This window comes from Corvus cornix, chromosome 1 (assembly GCF_000738735.6).
Source record: "Corvus cornix cornix isolate S_Up_H32 chromosome 1, ASM73873v5, whole genome shotgun sequence".
NCBI lineage: Eukaryota > Metazoa > Chordata > Aves > Passeriformes > Corvidae > Corvus > Corvus cornix.
The window spans coordinates 105224250-105248517 of NC_046332.1; the positions used below are offsets into that span (position 1 = coordinate 105224250).

Here is a 24268-nt window from a genome sequence, read left to right on the forward strand (position 1 = left end):
TGCCCTTTTTTGTGATACTGTTTTACTCTTTGTGCCATGCTTGTGGTTCCTCTCAAGCTGCCTTTCCTTATTTTCAAATGTTAGCAGAAAGTGATGTTATTTCACTGTATCTGTTATGTTTGTAACCACGGAAATATTTATTCTATCGTACTTTATTTTTTATTTATAAAGCTGTTTTTGTTGCTGTTCTTTACACTGGTTTCTTCTGTCTGGTTTTAGTAATGTGCCCAGAATTGTAGACATCATTTCAAGCAAGGCCTCTCTGTTGCCTTTATACAGACAGATGATTTCTCTTAGTCCTTTGTTCAGTTTTTTTCTCTGCTTCTTCTTTTTCATTCACTTTTCCTTTTGATTAATGTATTATTTTAGCATAATTTTTGCCTTTCAGCATCAGTCTCTTACTGTGAGCTAATGTTTATGATTCTCACATCTCTTCTTCATCCTTCCCTCCCCAATATGGCCAGTATTATCTGTGCTGGTTTTTATATTTATGCTCTTTTATGACTTTCTATTTGTCTGTTGCATTTCTGAATCTTTTCTATTTTCAACTCCTGCAAGAAGTTATTCCAATTTGTATGTAACTGTCACCTAAACAGTTTCTACTGTTGATTGTTTTGGCTCTGAACAGAAAGCCTGGGTGGTAAACAGCCTTATAAGCTTAGCAGAGGGTAAACTTTTCCATCTTTCAACATGAGAAGCTCTCAATTCTGATATGAATTTTTTGTCTTTTCTCCGATGTCAGTGTTAGAGTAAGTCTGGATTCTTGCTGGCAAATTGAGTCTGTTTGGGTCAAGCTGACCTCCCCCAGAAGTTTTGTTGTTTTGGATTTCTGAAGTGATCTAATTCTTACTTTTCTAACATTTCTCTTTTATACCATGCTACTAATACCAGTAGATAGATTCTACTTAGATAAGTTTTGTTACTTTTCTGTAAATTTTTTAAATGATCACCCTTTTCCACTGTTTAAAAAATACCTATGAATATCTGAAGGTTTTCTTACAATTAAGAAGTATTCCTATTTTACAAGTGTGGTACTCATTTTTGCTGTGGTACAAGCAAAACAGAGTTTACTTGGACCAGGTTTGGAGCAATTTGTGCTATTGATTGAATTTTGGAGTTTCAGTTTTTCTTTCTCCAATTTCAGTAAAGGTATAGGGTACATTGTAATTGATAGATTTTTGTTTTTTTTTTTTCCCCTTCAACTTTTATGCATATTGGTAAGTTCAGTCTATTTTGCAAACACTTACTAATGCTATAATATGTTTTCCCATATCTCCCTTCTCAAATTTTTGCTGTTATTGATTGAAGATTCAATTGAGAAATGTGTTTAGAATCCTGCTTTCTCTGGTAATCATAGAAGTCAGTGGGAAGACAAGAAAATTGTATTGAAAGAAATTGTGTGCGTGTGTGTTTTGTGTTTCAGCATAGATTATCTCTGCCAAAATAATAGCTGTCATTTTGTTCTTGTTATATTAGTGGGCTGTAGCTTACTACTACCCCTTTTGCCTTGCTTTTGTCCATTTGTCTGTTTGTGAGTAGAAGGAGAATTTTGTGAAGGGCCATAATTTGGGGGCTTTATTATGCTAATAAAATCAATATTTTGTTATCTATTTAAATTAAATATTCCAAGATGGTGACCCCACTCTACCCTGGTATCAAAGCTGCAGACCTTAACATTCAGTGACTTTGAAACTTGGGTCCTGTTTAGAATTCCACGTCATGCCTATCGCAGGAGAAAAAGATGGAAAATGTATACGCTGAGCCTATAGGACTTCCTGCAGTGCTTATTAATCCTTTATGGATCATTTGAAATGTTTCTAGTTTATTTAAGCTTTGCTGCTTGTATCAGATTGTTCCTGCAAAAAAAGGGAGAAGTGATCATGCTTTGAATTTTTAAAAATGATCTCACTTTCAAGCAAAAGCACTTTTATGCTCCATTAGAGTTGAATTTGCCAAACTCTTACATCGCATTAACACAAGCTTTACTGGATAGATAAATGTGTTGTTCAGGGACTGACTAGAACTTTACCAAACTGCATATTAAGATTTTGTTGTCTTGCAATTTTTGTCTTGAATATTTTCTTCATGCAAATAGAGGCATCAGACGAAATTATTTCATTATGAAACTGGGCAGCACAGTTTTTATCTATTAACAGAGGATAGAAAACAGGAAAATCAAATTTGATAGTTTGGTGTAAGACTAGAGAGTCTTGTTAACAACTCCCAAGTGTGCCATCTTTTGCAAAGAACCAGTTAAAGTTTATGTACATAATTGAGGCTCTGCTTTTTGTGTTTTGCTGCTGTGATAGAGTTGTAGAATAAATGCATTATGATTTATAGGTTCTGGAAAAAAATTCTGGCAGGAGATGAAAACTCTGGGTTGAATTATCTTGCTGGCAAATTAAGGACTAGTCTCCTCATGAAATGCAGTAACAAATGGGTGAGCTTAGCATTGAATTCACTGCACTGCGCAAGGATAGAGAGGCCAGCAGATCCCTTTGGGAGTGGTCTGAAGGTTGAGACACCCATGTCTGTTTTCTGGGATGATCTCAATATATATTTTCTCAATATATTTTTTCTTTGTTTAACTAGTAATTATGAATGGTTGTGTGCTCATTGTAAGTGCTACTTTCAGGGAACTTTTTTGTTGTTGTGTTTGCCAATTAAAGCAAGATCTTTATAATTATATCTTCTAGTTTTACTCTTTCTGTAATATTTTACTATGCTATCTGCCCAGAATTATGTTTTTCAGGTGTGGGTTATATGAAAATTCTGCCTTAAAAATCAGTAACTTTAGAGCAAAATGGAAAATTATGTGCTGTTAGTCTCCAAAAAGTTTTTTATAAGAAATCACATTCAGTGTTAGAATTTTAGCTTATTTTTTTCAGTTTCTTTTACTTTATGTATTTTACAACATGAGAGAGTGGATTAGTATGAATATAAAGTAAAAACATCTTTTATATATTTATATGCTCTTACAAAATGCTTATTACCATAGTAACAGAGGGGGCCTATTATCTTAGTATATTTCTTTAAATATTTCTAAAACATACATAAAGTATTCTTTACATATTACACCCATACATTATGTGTGTATGTGATCTTTAATTGCATTTAAAAAAAACCCCTGCAACTGAGAAAAAGCCCCAAACAAACCAAAACCACCAAAGGAAACAAAACTATTTGGAGTATCATCCTAAAGTTTCGCACACTGCTTTTCTAAGGATGTGTTACCTGACTTGAATTTCCACCAACAGAAATTCAAAAAAGGGAAATTTTAATTTCATATGTATGTTTGTGGATATGAGTCACATATATAAATACATATATATACACACACACACACACACACACACACACAGAAACACACATGCTGATTCCATCTGATGGAATTTGGGAAACAATTGGAATATTTTTTCCCTGAAAATATAGGCTAAATAATCTGAATTGTTGCCAGTGTTTGCTTTCAATTTGCTTGCCCACCTTTCCCATCCTCTGACCTCTCTCTTCTGTCTCTATTGCTGTCTTCTCAAGTTTTGAGAAATTAATAACACCTGAGTTGTGCTAATGCTAATTTAAAAGAAAAAAAAACCCCTTCAAGATAGGTGTTTGAGGCAAGAAAGATTTAATTCAAAAAGATCAGAGATAATTAATCAGAGAAGTCAAGGTAAATTATTCTGGTTAATAAATATCTGGATGATGAGGGATTGGCGTAGGTGTCTTCGTTCTGCTGCAGATTACTCTTTCTATAGATAATGGTCTTCACTGAGCTATGCATCAGCATATACTAAGGGTGTATCAGCCTTTCCCTGCAGTGCTTAAACATCTGGATTGGCCTAAGGTGGACTTTGCGCCTACATATTTCTTGTAATGCAGAGTGAGAAGAGATGTTCTACCAAGACCTTCTCCATGTTTCCCTGCTTGATATCTGTAGGCAGAATCATGCCAATGAGACCCAAGGACTTGTTGGTGATAACATGGGATGTGATGGGAGAGGCAAAAGCATTTTGCTGGCTCACATTCAGTTCAGGATCACCAGTTGTGTGCCATCAGCAAACTCATCAGGAACACTCTGTGCTCCATCATATAGATCATCAGTAGAAGATCCTGAATGGGACTGGACCTCAGGGTTGCACTGCTATTTACTGGCCTCCAATGAGATTCTGTTCCACTGGTCACCAGGCTCTGGGCCCAGACACTGAGCCAGTTTTCAAGCCACCAAGGTTTTCCAAGCACTGGCTCATGTTATTCCTTTCTTGTCTAGATTTAAGTACCCTTTGTTGCCTGTTGCTTTTCTCCCATGAACATACCTACTTGTTTTTCTCAGGTCACCTCTCAGTCCCCTTTTGTGATGGTAAGAGACTGGTCTTCAAGGTGTATTGCTATTACTTTGTTTTCAGCACCTTCAAACATGGTTTATGGCTCTTCAGTGTAGCAGGTTTTTTTGGTTTTTCTTTTTAACTCTTGCCACCAGGACTGTGTGCTCCAGTATCATTCTCACCCATGCGTTTGAAGAAATTCAGCTCAGTTCTCATATGCAGTTCTTCAGTATTCAATTTCCACATCTTGCTAGGTTCGCCTTTAAAGCTGATGTTGAATAACCTGTCTGCCATGACTCCTTCTCAGCTGATAATTTCTGGCATATGGTATTTCCATTTTGTAGGTGTGACCTGTAGTCTTTGTTCCCAGTGTGTCACTTCTGTTTCACTGTACTAATGTGTATTTTGTGTCAAATGAACACAGTTTACCAAAACAATTTCTTAATGCTTATCATTACTTGCTGTTACGCTTTTGTCATCTGTAAATTTTATCTGAATTGATTCCTCTCTTCTACTAATCAGTGGCGTAAAGAATGAGTGTAACCTTTTTGTTGTGATGCACCAGCACAATCCCTCTGCATTCCATATTGACAAATGCTTACTTGACTGTCATCACTTTGTGTCTTGTGGACAGTTGATTTTTTTTGAGATGCTTCAACTTTGCACCTCTTAATCCATTTCACGTGTAATTCATTAACACTGTGCAATGCTAATTCTAATGCAGTGTCCTTTGAAAGTAAATCAAATGTCATTCAAGAGATTTTTTTATAGTATATCTGCCTTTCTCGACCAAACCTGTAATCTTACAAAAAAATGAACTATCATGTTTGTGTGAGACTGTTCTGTATAAAAACATTGACTGATGTTAATTCCATCCCTGTTCTTAAATTCTTGATCAGTTAAAATCTGTATCAGTATTTCTGTTGTTTTCCTGAGGTTAGTGTTAGACATAGAAATAGTTACGTGGATTGTTCTGATTTGCTTGTGTAACTGTTTCAAGGAAAGTTGTCATTTTGGTTGATACTGGGTCTCAGTTTTTTGAGATAGCATCAAGGATTGGCAAGTTCAGCAAGTAACATCATCTTGGCTCTAATAGGACTGTTGAGTTCAAGCATTTGTTCTATGAATATGCTGAATTTTGAGGAGCTACTAAGTATTTTCTTGCTAGCAAAGCAAAACATAGTTCTTCATCCTTATTTGCTACTGTGCTGTTATGTGCTTTTCCAAAATACAAGGAGAAGTTACACTTCTGGTTTTTTCCACTGTAAACTATTTTTTGTTTCCATTACATTTTTGCTTTGTTTTTACATTCTTAGTTAATATCTAATTTTCCTTATTTAGTGTTCTACTTTGGGAAACTTCTGATTTATGTCAGCAGCTGTCAACTTCCAATTTCCATTTTTTTATACTTATACATGCAAGTTAAAATTTGCTTGCAATTTTCCTTACCTTAAGGGAGAGGACTTTCAAGTTGTTTGGAACTGTTCTTTTACCCATGTGAAATATAATGAGGTCATAACATTAGTTTCTAAGTAGCCACAGTCTTTTACTCCAGACATTTAATTTTTCTTTACCGGTCATAATGAAATTCAGGGGTTTTTTTTATTTTTAATTAAGTATTCTCTAGATTTTAGAAAATACTAGTTTTAGAGAGAAGGGGCAACATGTATGGTGTGTCTACCACAAACTCTAAGAAGCTACACCACAGCAGAAATTTTTTTTTTCCAAGCAGACAGCATGTAACAAGTAACTTGTTCTGCTCTCAAGAGTCTGCAGTTGGAAAGTTTTCCTGGGCCATACTAATTTCAGTATTGAGCTGTTGGCTTTAAGGGCCTTGCAGGTCTTGGTAGCAGCTAACCTTTATGAAAAACAGAAGCATAGTGCATTTGAAGGATCCTGCTTTACCTGCTGATTTTATGCAGTTTGTTCTTCCTGAATGTGATTTACTAAATAAGAATTTTGAGTGTTAGGTTAAAAACCAAATAAAAACACCACTGCAACAGAAATGTCTTGTTTATTTTGCTTTCTGTGTCTATCACCAGAAGCAACAGAAAACAGTCTCTTCCCCATTCTCATGTTTTTTAGTTCAATGGGTTTATGACAGGCCTTTTTCTTTTCTGATGAAAAAGAAATGACATTTCTTTTGAGTTGGCTTCTTTTTTTAATGGTTACCCAGGAGCATCAATTTTTAAAGGTCCATCTGGTTACTTTAGTTGGTGTCAAGAACAGTTTAAGAGATTTTCAAAAAAACAACACACGAACCCCCCCACTTTCTGCTGTTGTTCTCCCTGAACCCTTGTGCTTCTGATTTTCTTCATGCTAGCCTCAAAGCAGATTTTAATAAAATTTACCATGTATTACATTGGCGTAAGTTTTGAAAAATTTTTAGAAGTTTTGAAGCATTGCCACATTTTAGGTGTCTGCCTTGCCATTTGGTATGCCAAATTTGTCTAAAGTTGAGTTTTGGCTGAAATTTTAACCTAAAATGGATTAACATTTTTTCAGGATTAAATAAAGCATGTTGTTTCTGTCTTAAACTAATCCACAACAGTTCCTCAGAGATGCTGTTGTTTCTTTCTGACTTCATTTGGCTGTTGGAGGTGTGTTCTTTATTGCAAGTAGCAGATACACTTAATTTATAAGCCTTTGCAATTCTTGATTATTAATAGAAAAGATATAAACTCTCTCAAAATTCCATCTCCCTTTGACCTCTTGTATCAGTCTCCAGGCTGCATCTGATGGTGTGCCATGTATGGAGATATTCCTCAGAAGGTGTTTGTTATTGACATGGAGATGATATGACCATCAGTCCCTTCTGAAGAAGTGAAGAACAATGCAGTCTGACAGTAGTGGGAAAGGCAAATTAAGTCGAAGTCAGCAGGGAGGCAGAACAAGAGCTCTTTTTATCTGAAAGAATAGGCTGGTCTAAGGCAAAGTTTGAGAGCAACCTAAGGAGACTGTAGGAAAGAGTTGTGGGCAGGTGTTGAGAGGAATTACAAGAATGAAAACCTGAGGAGAAGCTAAGGAGGAAGCCTGACCATCCCATAATACTTAACAAAAGTTTTTTGCAGATTTTCAAGTGTGTTGCTTGATTCTTAGTTTAATTAACGGTAGCAGGAAGGAAAGTCTCATTTGAGGTGGAGTTAAGTAGGGCAATGTATGTTTATTAACTCAGAATAAAGTATGCTACAGATTTGGTTTAATTATTCCAAATCAAAGTTCCAAATAAACAAGTTGCAGTTTAAATGTAGACATCTTGGTACATGAACCTGCCTTGTGAGGTCCTGAGGGAGGAGGGAAGTCTGATGTGATATAAATTAGTTCAGTTGAAGGCCACAGGAGTGCTTGAATTATAATCACTTGCTTATTTTAAGATATTGTAGTAAAAGCAGTGTTAATGTTGTTCAGGTGACCTTGCCACACCTGAAATGTAGATGCTATGGCTTTGAAGTCTCTGACATTTGGCTATCCTTCTTTCCTCCTTTTTGTTGGTTGTCTTTTGTCATCCTAAGAAAATCTGGATTTGATAATTTTACAGACCTTTATGAAAAACCAAAAATCGAAACACAAAACTAAAAAACCAACCCAAGAATTCTTGCAAGAATTGACTATAGATGAGGAAAAGAGACTAGAACATGGCACATGAGACTGGAGCTGGACCTGAGTGGCCGTAGATGAAACTAAAAGCAAAGAAGCTGAATTGAGTGGAGTTGGTTGAATTAGAATATCCAAATATGGTGTCTGCTGGATAAGCACCTGGCTGGGCAGATGGGCTTGAAAAAGCATGGGGAGGCAGGTGTGGCTGAAGATTGCCTGTGAAAATTTGGACACAAAAACCAAACAGTTATATTGGAGTGGGATGGGTTTAATAGAAAAAGAAAAGCATGAGAAAATTCATAAATATTTTCCTGCCTCTGCTATTGGGAAATGCTGGGCAAAATGCATTGCTTTCAGAGAAATAGAAAGTTATTATGGGCTACTCTGTTTATTTCAAGAAGCAAAATCTGTGTATTCCTTTAAACCCTGTTTTGAAGAAGAATGAATTTTTTTTTTTAATTTTGAAAATAGAAGAGAAATCCTGGTACTACAGAGTTGGACATTTGAAAGTTGAAGATATAGAGTGAATACTGCTTGCTTAAGTTTAATGCAGGTAATTTATGTATGGTGTTATCCCATTCTGTGTTTTTTTCAGTGTGTACAGGTGGGACAGCACTCGTTAGATGAGCAGCTGGTCTGTATTTGTTTCTCTCCCTTGCATAGTGGATGCTCTTTACCTTATTGAATGCACTCTCTGAAATTTTGCCTAGGATTATTTATTTTCTCTTGGAGTTTTCTGTGGCACACTTCACTGTGGGATCAAGTGGCTCTTAAAAAACATCTTTACAAGAGCTGTGTTAAGCGACAGGTCCATTATTATTTCTATTTGTCAAAGAAATGAGGCACAGAGGAATGAACATCGAATGTGTTCATAAGTTTGGTGCCCAATCTGTGAATCAAAGGACCTGTTTTTTCAGTGTGTAGTACTGAGTAACTGCCTGAAGAAGAGCTTTCAGGTTGCAGTTGGGTCTAAATTGATTCCTGAGGTGCTCGTTGCTTGTGAGTCTGTTCAATAAACTGGGAGTGACTTGTCCAGCAGCAAGGAGAATCTGTGTAATGGCAGTGGTGCATTTCAGCACCTTGGGGCCATGTTCAGTTGACTTTAGCACTTTGTTTTCATCTCTTTCATTTTACTACATACTCGCCAGTGTTCCCAGCACATAGGGATGCAGCAGTAGCTCTTTTTCATTTTGTAAGCCTTTTTTTATTGTAAAGGCAATCCAGTACTTTAAAAAGAATTAAAATGTAGCTGTGGCCCTTTAAATTGACACGTGGTTTGTACGTACAGGGAACTGAAATGAGGATTACCCTGGCTTCTGATTGCAGGCTTCTTGAGCTTAATGTATTTCTCATTCACTCTGTATGTGAAAATCTATTGCTAAAGGGTGCCATTGCATTTCACAAGGGACATATGCATATATCTGATGACAGGATTTGGTCTGTGTAAAGGCATAACTTGTTTTTATTAATGATGCCATGAAAATTAAGTTCTCAACCATTCAGTGAGCTCACTGTGGCATAATAAATGTTTCAGCACAGAACTTGTGTTCCAGTAATATATAGCAAATTTAATGTGACATCCATTGGTAACATGTATTGCTGTTTTCAGCAGGTTTTTTTTCCTTAGGCAAAATTATTTCTCTATATTTCCAAGATATTTCTGAAAATTTGGTTTTAGTCTGCTTTCTTGGAGTCTTACTAGAAGCCTGTACTGTAAACTATATTGTAGCAGTAAGTTCCTTACCATTGTAAAGAAATAAAGTTTTAAAATATTAGTTTATTGTGTATTATAATTCTATTCATTGGAAAATGTTTTAATACAGAAGGTATTCTGTTAGAAGCCACCCAGTCTGATAATTTTAGGTGATTTTATTTTTTTTTCTTTTTAAGCAGCTGTTTCCTCTCTGATTTGGATTTTAATCATGACTTGACTTAAGCTTTCGTGTCTTATTTATGCTGCCAGGAGAGAACTTGAGCACTAGTTTACTTAATTATTTGCTGTACAACAGCTGCTAATATTAAAAAGGGAAAAAAAACCCCCACCCACAAAAAATGCCATCTCATCTTTAGGTCTGCTACGGACAAAAAAAGCAAAGGCAGGGAGGATGACTGTAGCTACCCCGTCTGCTTGGCACCGTCTTCCTCCTCCTCCTCCTCCTCCTCCTCCTCCTCCTCCTCTCTCTCTCACTTTCAGTTTTCAGTGTAATGAAGAGCAGGAGAACAATATTCTGTAATTAAGGATTCCATTAAGTTGAAGAAAAGAGCAAATGGAGTTGTTTGTTCTCCTAGCTGAAAAAATTTGTCTGGGGTGGGGGTTAGTGGTAGTAGTGTAGAAAGAGAGAGAGGTGGGTGGAGAAACTAAGTCAGGGCTGTTTGTTGAATATACTGTTAAGGACTGTTACCATCCTAATTAATCAAGTTAGAAATTACAGCTGTAGTCGGTTTCCCCCCAATTCTTGTTATCAATTTTCTTCTCTTTTGAGACAAAGCAAATATAAATTTTGTGTTCATTTGTCATTCGTTCTTTGACTTCAGCATCTCTGAAAATAACAATGTAGCACAAAAGACCAGTATTTACCTAGTTGTAATGTGGGTTGCCATGGTGTTTTGCAAATTATTGCAATTATGTTCACCATGCGAGTCGCCCTTGGTAACTGGCGAAAAAACTGATAATCCTGTTTTGAACAAAAGGTCAAATTGCTGAATAGAAAGTCTTGATTAACTAAAAGATGTACAAAGTGGAATTATTTCCTACCATTCAGAAATAGTTCTTGATCGGGTTTGGGGGAGGGGGTGAGTAAGTACATCTGATTACTGAAGTACAAAGCATTGAAAGGATGTTGTCTTGAGCCTTTCATGTAGTCTTAATGGTGGCTTTTTTGTCAAATTTACCCATTTGCGGCATTGAAAGAGGCAGCTGCATTTAAGCTTGAGAGATGGTGCTTTTTCAAGAGTTCAGTGCATGGAAAGTTCTCAGCAGTATCTGCAGTTTACTATTAGACCTTCGGCTATTAAAACTGATGTGCTGCATTTGAGCCCATAGCTCTTGGTGCTTGTAAAACCCTCTGACTGATGATCTAATAAAGTGCTCTTACCGGACAATCTCTGATCAGATACTTTAGGGGGAAAAAAAATAACCACAGCTCTGAAAAGGATGGAGGTAGAAACACATGGCTGTACTGAAAAGTTTGCTTTTGTAATCTGTGGTGTAAATGTTGGTAAATAACACTGTATATTCAGTTGAAGTATTTTAAAGGCCTAATGTATTGCTCCAGAATTCATTTTTATTTACATTTACAAAAGTAAAAATCAAGTAGAAAAAATTGAAAGTTTTTCATAATGATCAGTCTTCTACAGTTACATACAAGTATATAGAGGGAATGGTTTCCTGCACTTTAATGCTGTGAATTTCTTTTCGCCTTTTCTTTTTCATTCTTGGGGGGTGGCAGGGGAAGGGAGGGAAGAGGTGAGGAGGATTAACGGGTTTTCTTTTTTAATTATTTCTACATTTTGTTTTTTAAATAGCTACCTGGAAATTAATTCTTAAAACTTTGGAGAGCCTGTGTGAGAGCAGCATGAAAGCAAAGTAAACCTGAACAAGTTTGTGGGTTTACATTCTGCATCACCTAGCAACCCCCTGGCTCAGCCAGTTCTCTCGTCTGCCCCCAGTCCTGTTTACAGACCATTCAGACTGCTCTTCGAAACCGTGAAAGATATTCAGTTTCATTAGTGCCATTCTCAAGGAGAAAATAATTAAACTTAAATGAACAAACACTGCCTAGTGATGCTTTAAACTTCTCTAGTTTAAGGTGACCAGACTACTGAAACCTCGTTCTCTGCCATTACCTTTAACTCTTTTGAGCTCCTCTGAACCTACATACCCATGTATGTGCATTACCACTTTTAAAGTTTTGGAACTCTATTAACTCCTTCAGTATTCAGAGATGTTCATAACCATATTGCAAAGATAAATGCTTCACATAAACAATCTTTTTTGTCTCTTTACGAGCTTGAAATGTATACTAGAGTTGACGAACCTTGCTGTTGCTGCCACGTATATGAGCAAAACCTTTGTGTGTTCTATCTTACATCTGATGTCTTGCAGGATGTTGAACATGACAAATCTGAAAAATTCAAGAACTGAACAAAAATTTGAGGGGAGAAGGAAGGTAACAGAATTGTGGAATAAGTGGGGGCAGTAAAGTGTTTTTAGCTTCCTAACCAAAGTAGAGGCATAGTTTTTAAGAAATCTTTTTGAGTTCTTAGTGTTTGTATGTTGCTAGACCCTTTGACAAGCAATACATGGATGGGCTGTATGAGTTCTTTGTGCTTTGTTGATAGTTGGCAGACAAAGCAAAATTTTTTCTGAAGCAAGGTACTATACTTAGTTGTGACCTATTGTAGCCTAAGAATATGGCTTCCTTTGAGTTGTGTGAATAGGGAGAGTATTTTGGCAGAATGGACTTAAATATCCTTCTACAGATTTTCACTCTCAGTACAGAAATGCATAAGGCTTCTTTCACTGATCCTTTTTCTCAATGTAGTTATCCATGTGTAGTCATTTTAAGTATGTCTTCTCTGAGTTGCTTGCTCAAAATCCAGTTTAGCTGTTTTCAGGTTGTCTTAAGTGAAATAAAATTGTTGGTAATAGCTGTGTCTCTTTGTGAGTGTTATGTTAGCCTGAGAACACTTTTTAATCTTTTGCAGTGTGTATTTTGGTGCCTAGAGCCTTATTTTAGTGATGGTAAGAAGACCAAGGTATTGGATTTGATGTGAAGTAAAGCAGAACATATTTGTTAATTTAGTTTGTAATGTACAACTGTTAAGGTTGGAACTTGTCCACTTGTGGTGCTATTATATGTGCTAAAATGAGGGCCACTGTTTGCATCAAATCTATCACAAGGGTTTGGAGTGCTCTATTATCCTTTCAGCAGGCTGATGATGGAGCCTGGTCTTTGCACAAATGAGATCAGTAGGTTTCAAATAACTTTTATGAAATGACATATGACTGTACATCTAAAGGTATCTTTTAAAAAAATCAATTTTTAATAACATGTAAAACTCTAACATTGACCTACAAGATATTTTTCACTTACGTCTTGTTTGATAATTTTGTTTAAAACATTTTTTTTGTTAGCTTGAGTGTTTCAGTTCTTGGAGGGGGGGGGGAAGGCTGGGGTGCATTTCTTGCTTCTTCAGTTACCTTCTGCTTTAATCACATACACACACCTCCAAGACTTTTAGTCGTAAAACTGATATGACAGCGCTGAGAATAATATTTTGTTGAAAACAATGAAGTTTTCTTTTGGTCTTGGATGGTTTCCTCATTTAAATTTTTTTTTTTTTCAGTTATAGATTAGAATGCAATTCAAATTTTATTATTTTGGAATATTCAGGATTACAAAATATAATTCTTGAAACCCTACAGACTTTCATTTTTGGTAAACAGGCGTTTGATGTTCTGTGGCTGACTTTGCCTCACAACAGTGATGCATTGCTGATTGGACTGTGAGATATGCAAGTTCTGAAGGAATTCCTAAGAAGTATGCTACAGGACAGAATTTTGTTGTGGGCTAAATCCTCTCAAATTTATGTCCATCTTTCATAATATGCAAAGGGGGACTACTTTAGGTGTTTTAGATCAGTTGCACTTGGCAGCTTCACTTCTCCAAATGGCTGCCTGGAATCTACATCAGAGCTTTTACCATTCTAGCATCATCAGCTTTTTTAAGATAGAAGGACATTTTGTGTTCTGAGAAATTCAGGTAGTATTTATGTCCTCATTCATGCTTTCTTTAAGGTAGCAAGTCAGTGTAGCTACATTGCCTTCAATTACAGTTGGTGTAGTTGCTTTGGACCTTCAGTCTGGTCCTGTGAATGTGTAGTTCCCATTGATGCCACGTGCCTTTGGGGTGGCAGTTTTCCAGTGGGGAACTGAGACAACAGATACGAGTATCTCTGAGAACAGGAGTATTTTGGAGTGGGTGTCCTTCTCTTTTGCCAGCCTTGGGTGTTAAAGTGATCATTTGCCTTCCACTAGGAAGTTATTGGCTAAGATGCTTCAGTTTAATAGCATCCTTTAGTGTGGGTCGTGTGATAGTAATACTGGATATATAACCAGTCTTCTCCAGGATCTGTACTGCTTTCAAGTAGCACACTTTCAAAAGCATATTTCCTTATTTCATCTTTCATTTAAGAGACAGTTTTGTATTTTTCCTAAAAGATCGTATCTATCTGTTCATCAGCCTGGATAATGCTGAATTCAAGAGGAGCAGAGTGAACATCCAGGAAAGGAATTTCCTTTCTTTTAAGAGTTTTTGTTATCCACTCCATCCCACAGCTGAATTCTGATCAGTTATACAGGCCAAAACTCAAGAAGCTCTGAAAATAAGGAAATGCTTAGAAAAGCAATTGAATTCATATCTTCCAACTTCCATTGAAGTGAGGCAGCATGAAATGGAGTGTGAAATGCTGTGGTCACTGTTTACATTTTCCCTAAATTGGGTGATCAGGTGGTATTAGATTCTAAAAATACTCATACTGGGAAATGTAACATTTTTGGTTTTTTGTTTGTTTGTTTGTTTGTTTTTTTGGTTTGTTGGTTTTTTGTGTTTTTTTTTTTTTTTTTTTTTTTGGGTGAGAAGCTGGCTACAATATTATTGTACAGAAAAAGAAAAATTAATGTGAAGTCAATGGCCAAGAGTGAGTTGATAAAATAGGTCCTTCTCTTGTCATCTGAATAGTCATATACCACACTGGATCTGTGATCAGGTAATGCATTACAGTTAGCTTTATGTGTAAATTTCAGAAACTAATTTAAGTTGTTGTTTCTGTAATAGGTACTAAAACTATTGGCACTGCCAAAGTGTACACAACACCTAACAAAATATCCGAGAACATAGAATAAGCATTCCCTGGATAAGGGATTGAAGATGTAGGGTAAATGGATAAAGAATTTTTGCTAACCTAAGGTGTTTCACTGTTCTAAGCATGTGCAGCAATATCTTTCAGCTGCAACAAGCTTGGCAGCATGTTTAACATGGTACCTATTCCACTTAAAATAAAAAGACAAAAGCTCCAGTCAGCCAGCATCAATAGTGGACTCTTGACCCAGTTCCTTTTATAAAACAATTCATTTGAAGAGTCTGTAAAATATCAAAGGAATTTATTATTCAGAGATGATTGAATGTTACAGTGGTATAAAACCTTAAAACATTCTCGAAAATCATCTTTGTCTTATGTACTGAAATCAGAGTACAAATATTTCAAGTTATTTCTAAGATGTTTTTGACTTAAAAGTTTCAGTTAGGCCTGACAGAGACCTTGCACACACTCTTTGCTGTGAAATTCTTTTACATTTTGAAATTCTCAGATGGAGTTCAGACATACCTGTTCTCTAGCAAGGGACCTCTTGAACATAACATTAGGGCTTTTGATTCAGTACGATTTGATCTCCTTGTAGTAACATATTAAAGAAGTGGAGAGAGCCTCTCCATTAATTTTTTGTTGAAGTGAAAAGAAGGCTGGAATGCCTGATACATCAATAACAATGTCTCTCCATATACTACTTTGAGATCTCGATATGTCAGAGTTCTCTAACTGAAGAGGCTTTGCAAGTCTCCTGGATTTTCTTCACAGATAAATTGAGATCCTTCTCATGGTGTCACAGATACATGTTTTTATTAGAGCCTGGTAACTGATCTGCTCGGAGAATATTAAGCTTTGCAGGATCATGAAAAAGTTGCTAACCCAGAATTCCACATTAGGGATTGCTTTTAACTCCATTACTCAATTTTTTAGGGTTGGTTTGTGTGTTTCTTGTAAATAGTGTGCCTGTTTATTACTTATCAGGGAGATATTCCTTGATACGAAAAAGCCAAAACAGATAAGATGCTCCTTATAAAGGCTTAATTTCTGATGGTGGTCATTTTGGGTGTGGGGAGGGGGTGTGGAAAGAAGGGAAGCCTGGTGGCTCATTTTCCAGATATATTATACTCTTCTGTGTCAGCACATTCTTTTTGTTTCCCTCAAAATTTTTTTTCTGACAAAATTATCTTCGAACTTTGTCTTTATGAAGAATTTACTTACTCTTTCCTTTCCTGTGCCCAAAGAGGGGAGTGACCAAGAGGTAGGTTTTTAAACATCGTGAGGTGTCTCTTTCATTTGTTCATCTAGTCTTTTATAAACTCAGATAATCTCATCTCCAGGTTGTTTGCATTAGTAGCTGCAAGTTCCAAAGGAATGGCTGTGTCTGCTCAGGCTGTCAGGAGACACTCAGACTTGACAAAGTCAGATGTCTTAAGTATCACCTGTGAGGAGCCCTCCTGATCAGTATGTTCTACAGAGAGTCTGCTTTGGTAGTCTCACAGATAAGTTACTCCATCCATAAGATCGTTCAAGCAACTCTCTGATGTGTCTTGTACTTGATCTGGAAGGACATTCAGGATGAAGCAGCTGTGGAAAGTGTTCAGAGCAGGCAGGCACCAGGACACTGCAGAGAGTTACTGTTCCTGCAGAAGAGAAGGGCGTGTTTCTGATGATGCCAATCCTAACCTCAGCAAGTCCTCCACCTTGAAAAACCCTTTCAAAGGTTAAATGAGTCTGTGACTTTCTTGTGTCTAGCAGCAGTAGAATTGGTTTCTTTATAACAGTGGGTCCTCTAAGGTTTTTATCAGGTTCGTTTCCCCATGAAAATGTGGGGTGTTGCTTGAGGAACCTAAGTTATGCTGAACTTCACAGAAGTGGTGCATTCACTGTCCCTGGAAGTGTTCAGAAGGTATGTGGATGTGGCAGCTGGGCTGCTGGGGTAATGGCTGGACTCTGATCTTAGAGGACTTCTCCAACCTTAATGATTCTACAGTTCATATCACTAAGTGTGTAAAGTTTTCTGGTGGAGTCTTATTTCACTATTTATGATAGCATTCCTGACCTGAGGGGATTTCTTCTTGGCATTGTAGCAGTGGCAGGTAGGTGTCACTCAAGTCTGCTTTGTCTACTGAAATGCCAGTGCATGACTCTAGTTCTCACACTGTAATTGAGATTTTCATTGCTGCCAGTATCTCACCAAGGTGGTGCAGATGCATTGGTTTGTGCCAATGTTATTTATAGAGTATTTCTTAATTCTGAACAGGCAAGAAAGCAGATTAGAAGTTGAAACTACTTTAAAGTAATTTGGTTTCTGGTACGCAGCAGAAAAACTTTCCTGACTTTACAGCAATAGCTCATCTTTAAGTCAATATTCATATCACCTTTCATGTTGGAAGTGTAAAATCGTGATGTAATTCTCAAAAGATGTAGTTACTACTGATAGTCAAAACATTTGCCAAAGAATATGCAAACAGAGGATTTGGTTTTATTTCCTGACATGTTGCCTACTACTAGTAAGGTTATTCTGTTCCCCCAGACACAGCTATTAACAGAAGACACAGACAGGTGGGACAGGGAGAGCACACCACACGTATGGAACAAATTATCGTGATTGGAACTGGTAACTTTCAGATCACTGAGTCAAGTCCTCTGTTGCTATGATGAACTGCCTGATTTTACTTCATAAAATCATCTACCTGTTAACATTGCTTGGGGGGATCAATAGATTTGGTAGTGTACAGTAATGCAGTATTGGTGGAACCTCATCTTTCCAGAGGATTTAAAGCCACTTCAGTCAGATTTGCCCTCTTAGGCAATACTATCCATAATAATGGATGTTGGCAGGAAAACAGGTTTTGATGCTTCTGGTCTTGGAATGAGTGGAAATAATATGCTTTTGTAAGAGTAGTATGAAAAGAAAGGCCAGTGTGAAGTGAAAATGGCCTGATTAACAACTCAAAATGGTACCTGGATCAGAAAATCTTCCTTGCATTGTCTCTCACATTCAGCCTTCCAAAAGCTGGTTTGGTGATCACTGACAAGAGCAGCAGGCTTAAGCTGGCTGACTAGGACAGCATGTTCATGCTGTGCTTCTCTTCTGGTGAGTTTGATGGTGTAAGGTGGTAACTTCAGCTCTGCAGTGCTGGAGCCATGGGTTTTGGGTGTAATGGGCTCAGATATGCCAGCCATCTGAGATTGGACATCATCCACCACGATGCCATTTTCAAAATCCACATTAAGATTGTCTTCAATGGGGAGAAAGATTGCAGAGAAGCAAGCACAGATTACAAGTAAATTCAACTCCAAAGTAACTGACTTCTGAATAATTTTCAGTGCTTGCAGCTTTCTGCTTTTTACTAGCACATTTTTTCATTCCATGTGAACTTTTTAAAGCATTGTAGTGCCTCAGCATCCAGACTGAAGGCAGGAACAGATGCAGAACTGAAGTGTTGTAGAGAAGCACATTCAGTCCTCTACTGTAGCAGGCAACCAAGCCACACTGTCAAATGTAATTTGTAAAAATTATTAAGATAAAGCTCAGTAAATGCATGTTGTTGACCCCTGCAACTTCTGTTTGAAAAGCTGTTGTAAAACCACTTGCCCCTCTGTATTTTGGGGTAATATTTCTAATGCTTGTTGATCATTAGAATGGGAGAGGCTAATTCTCGAGAACAGACTTACAAAGAAACAAAATTACTTTTGACTTGCAAATTTCTCCCTATTAGCCACAGTTCGTGGACATAATACTCTTCAGGGATTTTCTTTTATATTGTGCATGTATTCCAGGGGTTTTTTCGCATACTTTTTTATATTTTAAAATGAACTAAGCGTTTGTGGGCAGGATGTTTGGAAATGCTAGTTGCTTTTTTTTTCCCCTCTATGAACTTGTATTTCATTTCCCACAGTGTTGCAGATACCAAGTAGAACAAAGCTGAAGGTTCCCTATTATGATTTTGTTTGATTCACTGCAAATTAATTTACAGACTCAGTGATAGCTGCTGGGAAATGAAGGATTGGTTTTGTTTGGTCAGTGAAGATGACAGGCATGGATCAAATAAGGGTTAACAATAATGCACTTGAACAGATTCAATCAGAACATAATGCATGTATTGAATTTGATTGCAACATGCATGTCCATGGAAAAGTTTTTTGTTTAAAACAAATCAAGGCTATGGCTTAATTATCAAAGCAAAACAAGAGACATAAAGAGCTACATGTTTCTGATACTGCTTTTTTCAAAAATAGCTCCCTTCACACAGTTATCTACATGTTTAATTTCCATGCATAATAGCAACAGTTATTGTTGTCATTTGTTAAGAGAGATTAAGAGATAGTAAGTACAAACAAACGCAAATAAGGCCTGAATAGAGAGGTGACAAAGAAGAAAAGACCTCTTTAATGTTTATTATAAGTGGTAGGAAGTAATTTGTGTAGACGTTAATTGTTTTCTATATTAATTGAAGTGACGTCTAGTTTGTTCATGTCTATGCAACACATTTGGGCATTTTATTGTGGGCAATAACTTAAATCTTAATTTTTTGAATATTGTTTATAGAGAAATGTACTGCTCAGTAAAACCTGTATATTTTGATCATTATTTCTTAGTAGCTGAAAACAAGTATAATAGTAAGCTGTTGCATTTAAGTGGTTTTTTTTATCCTAAGCTATGGTTTTTAGTTTATTTAGGGGGGTTTCAGTCTTTTTTCACCTGTTTTCTGTGACCAACGGAGCCTCCCAATGCTTTCTTCAACAGTGACTGCATTAGACTGAAACAATTACATAAAGAAACTTGCTTCAGATGTAATTATTCAGTGGTAGTTTGAGAGGACCATCTATGCATTCCCTTATAAGACAGTAGAAGCTGTACCTTGTGAGTGGTGTAGTCCTTTGTTTCATAATTGTTAGCTATGAAGGCCAATAGGTGGCAGAAAACACAGTTACTTTTATCATACATTATTTTCATGGTTGTCTATTTTTGAGTATTCTGTTCAGCTGAAGCTGGGATGCTGCTCCCATTCCAGGCTTTGTTTTTTCAGTTGCACTTGCATTCCCTAACTAAATATCTTGCTATCTGGCAGTTTCCATGATTTGTTTTTCTAATATAACAAATTGTTTCAAAGTTCAAATGTAGTCATTTAATACGTTTTGAGCCATGAATGTTCTCTTCGTGCACAGAGAATCTTTTCATAGTTACAGCTGAAACAATTATGCTCTTCAACAGGAGGGTTTGTGTTGAGCTTTTGATGGGATACCCTTCCTTCTCAGACCAGGGTAACAGAGCAGAGGAGGCTGCTGTTCTGCTCAGTTCTTTATTTCATAGTCTCATAGCTTTCTTGAAGGCAGAGTTCGAAGGGAGTTACATGATAAAGCCAGCAACAACAGCAAACAGCAGGCAGAAAACAGCTTCTTCTTCTAATTTCATCTATAATTTTTTCTTACAGAAGTGTGGATTATATTTGTTAGTTGACCAATAAGATTAACACATGATTTTAGTTTTTCTTTTCTTAACCTATCCTGGTCTAATTCTAACAGTCGTAAGTCTTACACCAGTGTTACATAGGTATTACACAGATTCGTGTATACAGTTTCTATCAGCTCTTATTGTTTATGTGAACACTCTATCTAAAAAATGTGAACAGTGTAATTCTATTTATATTCTGTCTAAAGTAAAGAAATTCTGTGAAAAGGTAACACTGCTGCAGTAAGAACTGTGTTCTAAGGTTTCTGCTGCAGCTTTTTAATGTTTAAGGCACTTAGCATATATTTCTACTAAAAGCTAAAAATCTGTATTTCTATTTCACTTTGGTGTGACTTCATGTATCTCAGCTTATCCAAAGGTTTTAATTCAACCCCTGTGCTTTGGCTTTCCTCTGGGCTTGAGTCCAGAGAAGCTTTCACTCCAGCAGGTTTGGAATGGGTGAGGACACCCTCCACACCTCCCCCTGCCTGGCTGTGTATTTTCAGGTGCTCTTTATGTCAGACTGCTGCTACATGTTGCATAGGAAGGTAGAGATGCTACAGAATAAGCACATGTGACATGAAGAAATTTCCACACAGAGAATAGCGTTTGTCTCTAAAAATTAACTTCATGGAGGATCTGTGACAGGTCATTATCCTTACAAAAATGTTTTTGTGTTTTCCCTCACAGTGGCTCTAATGATATTCTTGGTACTCATATAGGTGAGTGGCTGAAGATCTCAGTCTATCTTTGAGTAGTGTTTTTTTTGGTAGGAGGTTATTCCATGTCTGGTAAAACTGAGTTATTTAAATAATGTGAGGCAACAGATAAACACCTTCCTCTTTTAGAAATAAATCTTAGATTCATTTGCAAAACGAAGCCAAGGCCTATCTTTTACGCTTCAGGCTCATTTGTGCCTTCTGACTTCAGAAGACACAGACTGGATGTTTGTGTTAGGTCAGGCCCTAAGTTAGGATTTCTTATAGTGAACCATGTGCTGATGAAGTAGCTCAGTCTTGGTGAGCAGTGTCTTCTCTTTCTAATGTCAGTTCTGTAGTATTTGTCATGAATAAATTGTATATGACAAAGAAAGTGGTAGTAGGACTGCTAGGGCAACAGATGTGCAAGAGACCAAATTAAATCCACAGAAGGTTTTTGAATTCTTGACATTTTCTCACTGTGCAGTATTAAATGTCGCGATTTACACTGCTGATCTAAATAACAGTAAAGTTCACACTTAGTGACCAGATACACTGATCATACTGTTTCCAGAACCCCTTACTTTATTAAGAGGATCTAGAGTGGGGATGGTTTCCTCATTCCAAAATCTGTTAGGTGAATTGCTTTTTGGAGATGCTTTTTTCCTTCTTCCATTTACTATAAATGGATTGTAGGGTGATAAGCTTAAACTGGGTATCAGGCTTTTAGGTGTCAGAGTTGGGTGAAATGAATCTAACTCCATGTGTAAATGCACTCTCCATTCCTGCACTACAGGCTTAAGCACACATTTTAGGAAGTGCTATATACATTGCTGTTACCATGATGTTCTCCACACAGTTCTTCTGGTCTGCCCAGAAGACATAAACATGGACATAAAAGCTCTGCTCTGCAAGGGCAGCAGGAAGTGTTTTGATGGATTTGGCACCAAGTGGGATAATATTGAGTATATTATATGGCTGGAGAAATGGTGAAAGAGGAGAGGTCTCTGGAATAAAAGAAGTTATTTGGAAAGGATTTGAGGTTTCATCTTAAAAAGGTAAACAAAAACTGAAGCAGTCCTGGAGCACTTCTAAAATTAATACAGAATATATTTTAAAATTGAAATCTAAGTGGAAATTAGGTAGAAGTCATTGTCAGAGCATAACATTGGGACAGCTTGTCAAAGAGCTAGTAAGAATGGAAGCAAGCAACTTTTTGAATTGTCCTCTGATTCATTGACATTTCTGTCAAGGTATCAGGGATCCAGGTATGGTTAGATTTAAATTCTTTGCAGGAACAACAAAAAATATGGAAACGGGCAAAAATAATCAGTCACTATTCCCAGCAGAGACATCACCGGCCAGTAGTCTGAAATGTAGAGTTTGACAGGGCTGAGCTGCTCAGGGTGGTAAAAGCAGGAACTACTTGAGAAGAGTTGCAGGAAGACTAAGTTTACTTCTCAGTTAACAATGAAAGATTAAATCCTCTGCCAAGTAAGGTGAAGTGAGGAGATGCTAAAAACACAATTTTGTGTACAAAATTTGTGTATGTACTGACATACTAGGGTAGAATAAAATTATAATTCTTGGATAATAAGTATCTTTCTGGAAATGACTGCTCAGTGCCCAAATGCTCAGTAGTGCTCTAGACAGACAGAGGAGAGAAAGGGACAAGAGAACAAGATGGAAAATACTATTTTGTTTCTGTCTAAATTTACGTTCATCGGTATCCTGAATACGGCGTGCAGTACTGGTTTCATCTCTCTCCCCATTTGTCCCATTTTCCCACCACCCCCTCATTTCCAAAAAGACCTGGGAGAAATTCAGAGAAGGGCAACAAAGATTTGGAGTGGTTTCCAGGCAAGGAACAACTACGTAAATTAGAACTGTCGTTTGGAAAAGACTTTGATTGAAGGTGATGTGATGGAGGTCTATAAAATCATGAGTGGCACGGAGAAGGTGAATGCAGAATGATTTTTCCTGGTCTCTCCTGATGCAAGAAATAGAAAGCATTAAAAGAGAAGCTGCGTGTGTGTGCGTGTGCGTTCAAGAAAAATAAGGTACTTTTCCATATAGTTTATAGTTGTTCTGCAGGATGTTGCAGATGCTAAAAGTTTACATGAGTTTGAAAAGCACTTGAAGTTCATTGGGGTCATTAGTGCATCATTAATGCATTAATTCAGTCACCACTGAATACAGAGGCAGTGATTCAGGTGGTCCTTGAGCCATTTCCAAAAGCTGTGATTATCTTTGGAAGAGTTTTACCATCTCCTTTCTCTTACGCCATTCCTTAAGTATATTCTGTTAGGGGGTCTTAGGGATGAGGTGTGGCATTGTTTTGAGCCTATGGTTGAACCTGGCACAAAAAGTTCGTCCTTACCAGTTCTGGAATCATTCCTTCTTGCATATTCTTAGGAGAAGCCTTTTACATTGTCTCCCTGAGCTGACATAGAGCAAACTGGCTCAGATTTTATTTCATTTTAACTCAGCAAAATGTTAGGTTTTCCTGAATGAATCAGTTTATGTTGAAGTCTTGGAAGCTTTCTAAAAAAAAAAAACCACCCAAAACAAAAAAAAGTCCAATAACTTAAAAAAGAAGAAGGAAGGAAAGCTTCTGGCTGCCATCAGAAAACGTGAAACTGTTTCTCCCCTCTAAAGCACAGGCAAAGAAATGGCATTTTACTTAAATATTGAATTTATTACAAGACTATGGAGTGTCTTGCTGGTTGGTCTACATAGCTGGATAAAATAATCCTATTGTATGTTAATGTTGTTGTAACTGGAGAAAGGCAGAGGTCTTGTATATTTCAAAGAAGGGATGACTGCAGTGTGCAGAATGTGGGATTTTGAAGCAAGAAGACTTCAGCTTTGTTCTCTGTCATTAATTGTGTTTAAACAAGGTCCTTAAAGAAGGACCTTCATCTCTTTATACGTATTACAGTATCAGATTCACAGAGGATGTTAAAGTTGGGATATTTTTCTTCCTTCACTGTGATTCATTTTTTTAGGTGGAATAAAAACAAGCTGTAACTTGAATTTAGGGTAAAAAATTATTTTCTTCTATGTTCTGCCTTTCTGCAGGCTTGGTTAATATGTGAGGAGCCAACTTGCCAGAATCGAACCCGTCGGCTTCCGCTGAGTTTTTCCCGGAGTGGCCCCGTGTGCCAGGCCTGCAGGAAGGCTGTTCTGAGACCAGAGGTGAGTGTTTTGGGACAAAGCTTTGACAGCAGTGGATCAGGAATCTCATGAAGCTCACGTGGCTCTCAACTCTGCCTTTCAAAGATAGCAGGATTAAGCAGGAATTTTTAATCAGTTTATTAGTTTAAAGG

At 37.1% G+C, this 24268-nt stretch overlaps 1 protein-coding gene across 5 annotated transcripts in view; it reads left to right on the top strand.

The window, feature by feature from the left end:
* The window catches only part of POLA1 (DNA polymerase alpha 1, catalytic subunit), a 187722-nt gene that overhangs the window by 101407 nt on the left and 62047 nt on the right, over positions 1-24268 (top strand). For all 5 annotated transcript variants that reach the window (XM_039551766.1, XM_039551768.1, XM_039551774.1 and 2 more), the window contains one exon: positions 24021-24137. In XM_039551766.1, coding sequence (XP_039407700.1) covers positions 24021-24137 — 117 coding nt within the window. The remainder of the gene's footprint in view (positions 1-24020; positions 24138-24268) is intronic.